The sequence below is a fragment of the Mytilus edulis genome, chromosome 1 (genome assembly GCF_963676685.1).
Source record: "Mytilus edulis chromosome 1, xbMytEdul2.2, whole genome shotgun sequence".
Lineage (NCBI taxonomy): Eukaryota > Metazoa > Mollusca > Bivalvia > Mytilida > Mytilidae > Mytilus > Mytilus edulis.
Genome location: NC_092344.1, coordinates 1,309,236 through 1,322,464, shown reverse-complemented (window position 1 = coordinate 1,322,464; position 13,229 = coordinate 1,309,236). Strand labels below are relative to the sequence as shown.

Here is a 13,229-nt window from a genome sequence, read left to right as displayed (position 1 = left end):
GAGTATATATCCAGAAAAAAAAGTGATTTCAAAAGAAATCCGTGGAAAATTCAAAACGAAAAAACCCTAATAAAATGGCAATAGCAAAAGCTCAAACACATCATACGCATAGGAAATGCGCTTCGGACACCTGAAATTTAAAATGTCTTTTTTTCTTCTAACATTTTTTTTAATTTCATGATTTCGCGAGAAAAAAACAATAAAGTAATGCATTACTTTTAATATTTTTATTTCGAAAACGTATAGAAAAAGGAAACAGCCAACACAAAGTAAAAAAAATACCACATAACAATTGTAAAATATACTTAGTAAATATATCATATATATATAATCATTGAAACATTGCAAAATCAGTTGTAACGTTAATAAAATAACAGTATACATATAATTTTAAATAAATTACACTGTACTTGATTCGTTGGTTATTACTTGCTTAATGTCACGTGACAAGATGATATACAGGATTTAAACAACATATACTTTCTTAATGTCACGTGATGATATACAGGATTTAAACAACATATACTTTCTTCATATTTCTTTGTATATGTTAGGTAAGTATGCAACCCTAATAAATTCCGTTGTAGAAATAACAGGTAGTAAGTGTCGACTGTAATACATGGTAGTTTTTTTTTGTACATATTCGAATTACAACAATGGTATCTGTTAGAAAAATGGATAAACTTCCTGTTGCTTTGTGTGCCTAAAAAAATCATTTTAAGCTTTTTGAAATTATTTACTTCAGTATTATTGTATGTGATGATAATTTGATCTAAGTTTTCGTACACAACGTCAACGGTCAAATATGACATACAACGTTTACTTTTATATTTAATAAGATGTGGTGTGATTGATTCCAGTATTGTTCCGTAAAGATAAGCTCGTAATGACACGCGCATGATTACTGGTGTCGGTGTAATTTAAAAGTGTAATTTTGACTGTCAAAAAACAAGTCCACTTTGCACAAAAATATGATTGTGTTCTAGATACTGTTTTTTCATCATGAAGAAGCTTCTTTTGGTAAAATTTTATGAAGGGTTGACTGTCATCGGATGTGTAAAAAATATTAAACCTAGACTGTCTGTTAACTGTTAAACAATTAAGTTAAATCATTATAGTAAGAATTAAAAGTAAAAAAGACTAATATTTTTGTTCCAGATTTTGCTCTAAATACTGTCACGTGATAATAAAGACCGTTTTCTCTCCAGGTTTGGGTAAAGTCCATGGGGGGTTTTCATAACGAAATTGGTGTCTAAAAAAATGTAAGTTTACACTGTATCAAAAAGTCGGCTGTTAATAAAAAAAAAATAGTCCATTTATCTGTACAAAACGGGAAAATGAGAAATAATATTGTCAGTATTTGGAATAAGAACAGTTGTTGAACAGAATAAGCTTTTGTCAAAATTTCAGTCGTAAATTCTATGAATGAGCAGGAAGGAAAAACATGTTTTAAAGAAGTATAAAAATTAACTCGAAATGGAAAACAATTATTGTCAACATTTCCATTCTCTCATTTCTTCTTTATGTCTCAACAAGGTTGTTTTACTTCCATTTATATCCATACAAAGTTCATCTTATACTTCTTCCTAATGCCAATGGTGACGAGTCTCTCCCATCACGTCCATTCCGTCTTTGTGCCGGAAAACACTGCCATAAACACAATGCCTCGTCAGCTCCAGCAGAAGCTACAAAAAGATATTAGTCATCAAGAATTAAACCTTCTTTTATAGATAGCTTAACCTCTTACTTAAATGACAGTCGCATAGAATACAATCAAATTGACAACCAATGTGTGAGCAAAACAACCAGATGTAATAGGTAAAACGTATAAAAAATGAAAACAAAACGTTATAAATGTATGCGTTTGCTGGGTTTACCTTCATCAGGAATACTCAAAGCCTAATATCTGATAGCCAATGATGTACAAAACAGTTGAAGAGCTATAACACCTAAAAAGGACAGCAGCAGTCGTCTCAATACCATAATATTTTGGAAATTGGGATACAGCAGCTAACATTGTAATATTTTCAAAATTAAAATCGTCTTGTTTATCTTTAATACCAGTCTTGTTTATCTTTAATTCTGGTATTGAGATGACCGCTGTTGTCAAATTCGAGGTAAAAGTTCAAAACTGAAGCGGAGTAAGCTCTGTCGGTTGTTTCTTTAGTCTCAAGATCTGAAAGATATATTTATGGAGCCCAATCAGAAATGTTTGGATTGTTAATTGAAAGACAATCATACATATATCTGAATGTGAAATTAAATTATCTGGCTTTCTGGATTTTCTTGCGTTTGACAATTGTCTGAGGGAAGTCCAACGCATCTGAAAACAAGAAGAGGGCGACAAGGAGAGAAGCCAATTCGTTCCTATAAGAATGCCGACACCTTGTTGAAAAAAGTCGACCTCCAAATTTTAAAAATATGCTGCCATTGAGAAGCTCTATCATTCTGGTCACTTGTTCCTATGTGTAAAGATATAAAATGCAGTATGAGTGCCAATGAGACAACTCTCTCGACTCTCATATTTAACCCTTTTCCACCATTGAAAAAATATGACGTATGGTATCCTAAAGCAATAAATTAATAGCATATACTACACATTTTACATTGAAAAGCATTGTGGAGTATCTATTGTAGACGACATTTATTTGTACTGTAGTCCTTTCATGTAATGTTTTCATGTTAGTTTTATATTTAACAATACCATAAAAGCGGGAGGTTTGGCTAGCCGCAAAACCAGGTTCATCCCACCATTTTTTATTAGAATGTCATGTACTAAGTCAGGAAAATGGCAGTTGTTATCTTATAGTTCGTTTCTGTGTGTGTTGCATTGTCGTTTTGGTTTTTTGTTGCACTTCAATGTATTGTGCCATTTAATGTTATAAATGATATGTTATGTAAGTATTCTTGTACTGATAAGTATAATGTGCTTAAGTAATACAGTAATAAATTGAAGTATTCTAACAACATTTGAGACAAGAATTCCTTTTTTAACTCACCGACTGTTGTTTTGTCTGGACTCAGTGACATATGAAGGGGTCGTCCTAAGTGTTGACTCAATCTTGCCAAGGGAGAAAACTCAAACCGGTTCATTCTCCACAGAATTATATCATTATCATCGGCTTTCATTGACCCATGTCCTGATGCTAACTCTCTATAATGTTCAGACCACAACAGACTGCAAATCTACAAAATTAACCAAATATTCACGTATAAATAATCAATTGCAATGATTTCACTACATTTCCCCATTCGGGTCAAGGTTGTTTGTTTTATTTGTAACTTCAATTTTTTGTTAGGTTTTATATAGCACGAGGTATAAAAAATCAAAACAATTATATTTTTTCGAAAAGCCTTTAAGAGTCAAGAGTTTTGGGTTTGTAAGGTATTATGTTCCAAATCGGCATTAATGTTCGTTTCAAAATACCTCTTTGTTACCTCTGATGGTTACCTCTATTCGTCATGTTTTCCTTCCGATTGGAACCAAACATTGAAAACATAAATAAGTTCTTCAATGTATTATTCTTAACCAGTATAGTAAAATTCATTTCCAAATATATCGTTGCCGAGAGCAGACATGCAATGGATGTTATAAACATATTATTTTTTTTGATTTCTGAGGGTTTTTTTTCAAATTTACATGTGTAGGCACAAGATGCAATTTGCCTTCCACCAACCGAAATAGGCAATTTTGTGATTACTCTCTTTAATTACAACGATATATAGATGTTCAATACAATTATTTGAGAACAATTAAATATGGATACCGAAATCGTAAATTATAAACCTGCATTAAATTTTTGAAGACCCTAGAAAAAGACGTAAAGTGGCCATTCTGGATCATTGTTACTTTTATCGCTATTTTACCTATGAGTACGTTGTCAATTTCATGTCAATTTCGTTAGCAACGCCACGTGGCCTCCTTAGTTTCTAGCGATAATTTTTCAATCTCAATCGAGAAGCATGATATGAAAATTATCACAAAAAAAGATCAAAAGAAAAATGCACAAAATAGCGATAATTTCTATTATCATTTTTTGTTACTGTTTCATTTAAACTGGATATCCCCAATGTGATCATGAGAATTCAATTTATCCGAGGACTTCTATCACAAAATTTAATGTCTCAATTAAGTCATCAAATACGGACAGCTTCATCTTTTTTTTTTTTTTTTTTTTGGTTGGTTTTTTTTTTGGTTTCTTTAATTTCCTTTCCAACCTTAATTCCTTATACATTTATAAATTCTCATACAAAATTAAACTGAATTCGTAAGCAAACATCTAACTTAACTTGCCTGTGATTTCGTGTATATTTCCGCCATTTTTTCTCCTGTATGCACATGCCACAATTTGATATACCCATCACTCGATCCACCGCCCGTAGCGATGACGCTTTTTCTCCATGGACACCAAGACAAAGCCTAAAAATACATCTTTGCATAAGCAAGCTCAAAGTTGTGTGTTTTGAGTGTTTAATGGTCATAAGCTACGATTTAGACAAACAAAATGATTCAAACATATGTAAATCAGAATAATGAAACAATGTTTTGCTATTTACAGTCAGTTAAGTTTAATTTTGTCGAAATAAGATCATAAACATCGCAAATTTATAATTGGCTTACAACTAAATAATTCAAAATTGGTCTTCAAATTTTAACTGGAATGGGCTACTCATGTTTAGATTTTACAGCACTTTTTAAAAATGTCTCCGATTAATATACCAGTGGCAAAAAAAAATCATGCTGCTCAGTACACTTTTCCAGAAATAAGTAGTATTGTATATCACAATAATTATCAACAAGTGAAAATCACAAAAATACTGAACTCCGTTGAAAATTCTAAACGGAAAGTCCCTATCATACGGCAAAACCAAAAGCACAAACACAGCAAACGAATAGATATCATAATAATTGTCATATTCCTGACTTGATACAGGCATTTACTTATGTACAAAATGCGTACGCGGACTGCACGTTACAAAAATGTCTTACTACTAAAATTGAAAGTGAGTATATTCATGAAACGTAAGTATACGGAATTGTTGATGACTTTTGAGTAGTTTTTGTCGTAAGGTTTCAAGTGAAACAAGGACAGGTGCAGTAAAATTGATACCGTTGATATTATTTGATAAGTCATGTCTGATGAAAGTAGAAGGTATGTCATTTTTGAAGACAGTCATTCATAAAACTTCCAAAGCAATGAAACATTCAAAATTAAGTTATAAGATCAGGAGATAATTGTTTTCTATAAGAAAATATGTGCGAAGTATTATGCGTTTCATCTTTGGTATTCTGTGAATTCATATCATCATATTCTAACTTACCTTTGAACATGCAGAATGAGCGTTTATTTCTCTGTAACATTTTATTGTTCTCAATTCCCAAATATAAACTATCCCCTCATCGCCTCCGCTAGCCATGTAATTTGTACCGTCTGCTATTTCTAGTCCACAGACTTCTCTTTTATGTCCCAGAAATTCAGCCACCACCATATTGGGGGTTCGAGGGTCCAGTAATACAATTGATCCGTTTCTGTTGCCACTGAAATATGAATTCAGGGGCGATAACTGGGGTTCGAGGGTCCAGTAATACAATTGATCCGTTTCTGTTGCCACTGAAATATGAATTCAGGGGCGATAACTGGGGTTCGAGGGTCCAGTAATACAATTGATCCGTTTCTGTTGCCACTGAAATATGAATTCAGGGGCGATAACTAGCATGGCAATATTCTGCCAACTTTTTACCAAATATTTCCACCAATGATCTGGCAAAAATTTACAAAAATTGGCATGAACATCAGTTACATTATGTGGAATAGATTAGCTTAAATGCAGAAATTTTTTAATGGTTAAATTAGATTAGCTTAAATGCAGAAATGTTTTAATGGTTAAATTTGATATCTATCAAGAAAACGTGTACGATGACCCAATTCATTTGTTTATCCTCTCCATAAAATGAGAGCTTTTTCCTTATATTTTATTTCAGAATTGTATCATTTTGTTTTTTATTATGCAACAAACTGTGTTTTCCGAGTTTTATTTTTACAAATTATTAGATTTAAGCACATTAAATAGCTTAGAAAGAAAAGAGCTGCGTCCTGGGGAAAAAACTCCCCCCTTTTTTACCAATAATGAAAAACGTTAAAACAGATTTTTTTTAATCGAAAGTGATTAATTACAGTCAGAAAACTGGAAAATCTTCAATTTGCTTATGCATAAAATTTCAAAACACGGAATCGTAAAATCTTAATACATTTCTAAAGACGTCAATAGATATAAAATCGTCAACACCAAATGTTCAATTACATAATAAAAAATAATATTCATAAAAAAAAATCAGTAGTATTAAACTTTAAGGGCATACGATACAGTTTTGATCCCGTATTTACATTTTTATAAAATTTCAATATAGACTATTTTTTACCTGATTAAATCAAATATGTAATAAAAAATATACCATCATGTGCTACTTTTTGAGTAAAATGAGGTCGAAATTTTGTATATATTTGCTCAAAATTCGGATTTGTGGCCGTATTTTCCCTTTCAAACGAAAGACATAACTTTTTTTGTTTTAAAAGATACACGCAAATTGTTTTGTGTTAAATAATTTGTAATTTCTGTATTTTATAAGTACCCTAAAAATTTATACATTTTTTATTCAGAAATAACTTATATATATATCAAATGTTCATGATTGTAGAAAAAAACACAATTTTTTGCTGTATATTTATCAAATTTTTAAAAAATGCACTATTTACGTTTTCATGAAAATTGGCATACATAATCTTCGTACGCAAGCAAACCAAATGGAATTTTAAAAAAGAGGGGTCCATGAACTCGTTTTCAAGTTAAATAAATTTGAACGATAAAAATCAGTCGAAAACTGAATCTTTTCCCGATAAGTCATAGTTTGGTCGCGAAAATAACAATTAACGTTCGCAACGTCAATAACTCCCCTGTAACTGTATCGTATCCCCTTAAAATCATAATGAAAATATAAAACTAATCATTGGAATCCATTTTCTGCGCTAAACAACAAATACATAGTGCAAGATATAAGTTACCATGGCTTCTTATTAATACTGCATATGCATCGATACTCTGTAGAACGATAATTATGTCCATTTTAGTAAAATTTTGTTCATTCATTGGATCTAGTTGGTCTATTTATGAGTTCAGTCATGTTTTCGAAGATGAAGCTGAAGGTCTTTTGTTTATATGAACTAGATGCATCTAAACAGATTTATTTATATGTGTTGCGTTTCTCACTAGTAGGGTTAAACACATACCTTTTAAAATACAGACCACCAATTCAAAATTACTAACTATTCGACCACTTTTTAAATTGTCAAAGCTGTATATATCCTGAATTGTACATACATAACCTTTCTATATGCCATTTGTCAACCCATGTTTGTAATCTTGAACTACTACTAAAAAACCTTTTTCTGGAAATTTAAATTGGTCTAATGCAAACTCACGGACAAGTGGTTTTGATTCAAAATGTCTAAATATATTTCTCGTTTACCAAAAGCTGCATTACTGCATATTATATGGTTTGTTTAGGTAAACAATGACACCAAAAGGCTTGGAGTATGAACATTGGTGTTCTGACACCCATATGCTATATCCTTCTAGAGCACGTAAGGATATAATTTATGAAGTCAAGTTGTCCTTCTTTAGAATCGACCGATTTGCTTATTAATGATTAAGTGATGTGATGTATAAATGTATGGATGGTGCTTACATGATAGAGAATAATGTATAGAAAAATTGACCAACATTAAAGAATAGACAAAAAATAGACAAAAGATAAAATGTGGTGCTTAGATATAACGAATAAAGGTTAAGGGACAAAATAAAGAAAACAATTTGTAAGGGTTCCGCGGAACCCAGTGTCTCGCCTACTTTTGCTGTAAATCGCAGGCTAAACAAAAATGAGGGAAAAAATCAATAAAAATATTCCTCTTGATACTATCTTATGATTGTAAGAAGCTTCTGTCCAGGTTTGGTAAAAAATTAGGATAGTTAATGAATCTAATAAATGTTTTGAAAACTTTAACTGCAGACTGTATGTAATGTTAACTGGAAGAAAATCTAAGTCCATTTAAAACAAAAATACCCAGGATAGTTTAAGAAAGTTATTAAAATTTTAAAAACTTTAACAACAGAGTGAATGTAATGTTTCCCCGCAGAAAAACTAAGTCCATTTAAAAGTCAAATACGGAAAAAATGGATTTATTTTTTTACAAAATTTACTTCTGGATACTATCTTATGATCATAAACAAGCTTCTGTCCAAGTTTGGTACAAACCAAGGATAGTTTAAGAAAGTTATTAAAATTTTAAAAACTTTAAACCACAGAGTGAATGTAATGTTTTCCCGCAGAAAAAACTAAGTCCATTCAAAAGTCAAATACGGAAAAAATGGATTTATTTTTTTACAAAATTTACTTCTGGATACTATCTTATGATCATAAACAAGCTTCTGTCCAAGTTTGGTACCGTACAAACCAGGGATATTTTAAGAAAGTTATTAAAATTTTAAATAACTTTAACCACAGAGTGAATGTAATGTTTCCCCGCAGAAAAACTAAGTCCATTTAAAAGTAAAATACGGAAAAAATGGAATTTTATTTTTACAAAATTTACTTCTAGATACTATCTTATGATCATAAACAAGCTTCTGTTCAAGTTTGGTAGAAATCCAGTATAGTTTAAGAAAGTTATTAAAATTTCAAAAAATTTAACCACAGAGTGAATAAAGTCGAAGGCTCGACAAAAAAGAAAAATTGCCCAAAATATTCAAAAATACTTTTATGAATATCTGGTTCAGACGCTCATGTTAAGATAGAAGCGTAATATTACACCCAATGAGATATCAATACTTCTTTAATATACATACCAGAATATGCCATTTTGTGTCCACCGCATGACCCCAATAGGTGCGTTACATTTCAGGGGTGTTTGTTGTATTATTTTGGCTTGCTCTGGGTCACATATCTAGAAACACAAATATTGTTCATTTAAATATTCATTGCAATAATGTTCATGGCACTGATATTTATTGAAACTATGTTCCATCAAATTCTTTTTACGTTTTGCTTATAAGAAAGATGCAATTTGTCAAAATTATGTAATATGGTATAGAACTTTTCCAATCTGGACTCATCAGATCGCCATGAAGCACAAATTTTAACGAACAAAAAGATACATGCTATGACTAATGTATGTATTTCTATCACAATGTACCAGCAAAACACAATGAAATCAAAATGACAACATATTTTAACGATGTAAACTACAATTAAAGATAGCAATGAAATAAAAAGCGGAAGTTCGAGTAAAAAAACGTATATTGGAACAGGGATTTGAGGGTGAAAATCAGAAAAAAAAGTCTTTCGGTTAGCTTTTTGGGGATTACTTAAAGGGAATTTGATAAGCTTTTTTGTATTTTATAAAAACGATATTGGTTAAATAATGGATTTTCTTACGACTAGTTTTAAACTTACCATGACTTCTCCACTGTTATCAGCTATCCCTACAAGTTTCCCTCCTGGATTCCACGACAGAGAAGACACGTAATAGTTGTCTACATCTCCGGACTTGACTTCTATCTGTATACACCGTTTAGTGTCAGCGTTCCATATGTACGTTATGTGTTGTAACGCTACTGCTATCTGGTTTGTAGAACCCCAATCCAACACATTTGTATCTGACAAAAAAAATACTCAAATAAAATTAAATATGTTAGTAACTGTAGTTTAACAGATTAAAGGAAATCGGAAACAATTCTAGTATATATCAATAGTAACGCTGCACAAACAGGAAAATTGTATTTGCAAAATTCCGAGTTTATTTGGGTTTTATTTGGGGGGGGAGGGCGAGAAGAGAATTGGTTTATTTCCAAGACTGCAAGACGTATTCATCAAAAACATTTCCAAGTAAGATCAAATAGACCAAAATTATTCGAGGGATCAATAAGTTTATATGACTCTACCTTACTTTATGAGCTTTATAAACAACATGACCGTAAAATTGCAACATAATATTCCGTTTTTAACAAGAATTCTATAGACAAAATAAAGCTGCAATACGTATATCTATGAAAGAATCTAGAAAAAGCTGTAAGAAGTTTACGATTACGTAATCCCTGACTTAAACAATAACCAATTATATATAGAAAACGTTCGTTGACATCTATTTAGCATCACTACTGACATAAGCAAAGTGAACGAGTTGGGAAATGTAACCTCCATATTAGAAAGACATAAAGAAAGGACGACGTCCAAAAAATGAAAATCATCATTAGGGAACTAAAAAATTGTCCCTTCGAATTTCCCTTGTGAAACTGAAATATCAAATCTATAAATTAAAGGACAATTATTGCTGTTAAAACTATGCATTAAAATTGAGCTCCCTCGGGGAAATTTCCGAAGTTTATTTAGATTATTTTTTTTCTAATTTAAAACATAAATATAATCAAAGTAACGGTAAGTGTTATAAAATAAATCCATTGAATGAAATGAAGATGGTTATACACTGAGTATTTTGTATTTGATAGAGTATAGACTTAATTTTAGTTCATTTATATGCTTTGGAGTTTAGTATGACGTTCATGTTCACTGAACTTGTACACTTTTTTTATTTAGGGGCCAGCTGAAGTCCGCCTCCGGGTGCGGGATTTTCATGCTGTGTTGAAGACCCATGCATTGGTGGCCTTCGGTCATTTACATTTTTTCTCTCTTAGGTCGGGTTGTTGTCCCCATTTCCATTCTCAATTTTATTGCAGACAATTATTGGATGTACTCACAAAAATCGTTCCTTAAACAAGGCATATCCATGATACATGATGGAGAGGTAACAACACGTCTTCGGTCTTCTTTACATTCAGGGGAACCAAACACTTTGTCCATTGTGGAATCAAAAAATGGGGAGTGTAGTGGTGTTGTTGGACCTAGAACAAAATGATATATATGATACACAAAACATCAATATGCCATTGTCGGTGTTGGGCCTAGAACAAGATGGGACATAAAACATAAAGCTTTATTTAGAGTCTGTATAAGCATTGCAAATACAAACATAAGCTCTGACGAGCTTTTAAAACCGACATAACAACAAGTAAAACAAAACATACATATTAAGTCATGCACACAAAATTAAACATATAAAGCAAGAGTTCATATCAGTATATAAACAAGCAGCACAAAAGATCTTTTAATAAGCATCTTACAACTTAAACATACACTGATTCATGCAATTATGAATTAAAAACAAAAAAGCAAAAATAAGATGGTTTGCACATAGAAAGCACATTAAAAGCACATATAGATTAGTTAGTTACTAAATTAGCAGCAGAAGCACTATATCAAAGATAACAAAATAAACTTGCCATGCTGCAAATAAAGCATTAAGCCAAAAATAATGAATATAAATTAACTGGTTTTGCAGGCAAAACATTGACAAGAGCTACCAGACCAAGAAATTATCAAGTTCTTGAACTTATTTAAAGATGATTGCTTGCGAATCTCATCTGGCAGCTCATTCCAAACCCTAGCCTATACCTTAAAGATTGTAGGGACATATAATTTACAAAGCATCAATCTACCAGTGGTGTTGTTGGACCCAGACCAATATTCCTAGTGTGACAGTTGAATCACAAGCCATATGTAATAATTATTATTTCGTAAAATGTCACAGTTGAAAAATGGACAATTCCTTTCTCGTTTATCAAATATAAGTATATTATAACATGAATATAGAGTAATATTACTTACTTGAATATCCCGAATCATTTCTTTGTATCGTTGGTAGAATTCTAGGTTCCTCTGAATCGAATGCACCAGATAATAATTTGTTATAATACACTTTTTGTTTATCCTTGTATTGTCCGGGTTCTTTCTGTGAATGTTTCACTGGAGACAGTAATTTTGTATGTGACGTGTTTATATCCAAATTCGGACGATACGGTATGAATCTGTCAAAATTACACTTTTTCGAACGGAAAGGTTGACCACTGCTGTAGTATTTGCGATGTCCTGTTTCATTTTCTGTCGCCTCCATATTTATTTACTCGATTGAGTAGCCATTAGTTATGATATAATGAGTGACTGATTGATAGAGAACAGTGACCACGCTATGCCCGTGAGCTAACCACATACATAGGTAATAACCTTTGGCAATTTTCCAGAATTTCGAAAATAAGAAAAAAATGTCCGTAATGTGTTGTAAAATAATCCATTTATTTTTAATATATTACTCTTCTGAACTGATATTTCTGTTTTTAGATTATAAACCTTTTCGTTAGATATTAGCAATGCTTGAAACATACGACTATTCTCAGCTAGGTTAACGTTATGCTTGAAGATTTGTGAGTGCATGAATTAAGCAGTCGAGAAAGATCTTTTGTACAAGCACATTTGTAATAGTTATTCTATTCCCAAAATCATTCTTCAATGAGTCGTAAATGATTTGGGCGGGATTTCTTTATTTTTCTCTTTTTATGTCTGTACAGTTACTTCACTTATCGAATAGCTATGGTCGTGACTTTTAAAATAAATGTTTCTGTTTATAGAAGGAGTTCATTTATTTCAAAATTTGTAAATACTAGAGTGAAAATATTGTGTATAGAAAAAAAAATCAGAATCTTTAAGACAGAATATGGTGAGATAGAAACCATAACCTTTTAATTTTTAGGGGACATTGAAGAAAATAGAAAAATTCAATCAAAGATTTAAAATTTCACGAAAAAAGGGTCAGGATTAAAAAAATTGGATGGGAATGAAGTAGAAATTATTGTATTAAATAGTTTTACTTGAAAATTTTACATCAGATGAAGAATCAAAATTTATTTTACAAAATTAGTTCCAGGACACCAACACAAAGGAGTAAGACCCCTTTTTGGCCCCAAAATATAGCAGTTTTACAAAACTGTTTAAATGTGAACTTTTAGTTATTTACTGGAAAGAAGAATGCTTCTGCTACATAAATATGGTCTGTTTTTGACAATACAATGCACATATACCGGGTACTAGCATCATTAAGTCATGCTAAATTACGGAAATCTTCACAGTTTTAGCATTTTAGTTAAATTTTAGACGGTTTCCCTCTAAAATGAAAGTGGCCGCATTTGTGTTCATTCTAGATATTGAAATGTTAGTTGTATTTGATAATAATACATAACATATATTAAGGTTGAGGATGAACACGGATGCGGCCACTTTCGTTTTT

General features: G+C 31.5%; 1 protein-coding gene across 1 annotated transcript; it reads right to left on the bottom strand.

The window, feature by feature from the left end:
* Positions 1–205: 205 nt before the first annotated feature.
* On the bottom strand, positions 206–12,262 carry LOC139521325 (uncharacterized). Its single transcript, XM_071314807.1, has 8 exons — positions 11,777–12,262; positions 10,810–10,953; positions 9,509–9,711; positions 8,902–8,999; positions 5,323–5,539; positions 4,295–4,420; positions 3,000–3,186; positions 206–1,685 (listed from the first exon to the last, which is right to left on the bottom strand). The coding sequence occupies exons 1-8, from the start codon at positions 12,060–12,062 to the stop codon at positions 1,570–1,572; spliced, it is 1,377 nt and encodes a 458-aa protein (XP_071170908.1). The 5' UTR covers positions 12,063–12,262; the 3' UTR covers positions 206–1,569.
* Between the last annotated feature and the right edge of the window lie 967 nt (positions 12,263–13,229).

What these genes read in the sequence shown, in the direction of transcription:
- LOC139521325 (XM_071314807.1), bottom strand. Translation starts at nt 12,062, where the DNA reads ATGGAGGCGACAGAAAATGAAACAGGACATCGCAAATACTACAGCAGT. An exon ending in ACACAAAATGGCATATTCTG is followed by an intron (nt 5,540 to 8,901) that starts GTATGTATATTA and finishes TTCATATTTCAG; the next exon opens with TGGCAACAGAAACGGATCAA. An exon ending in AAATATACACGAAATCACAG is followed by an intron (nt 3,187 to 4,294) that starts GCAAGTTAAGTT and finishes TTAATTTTGTAG; the next exon opens with ATTTGCAGTCTGTTGTGGTC.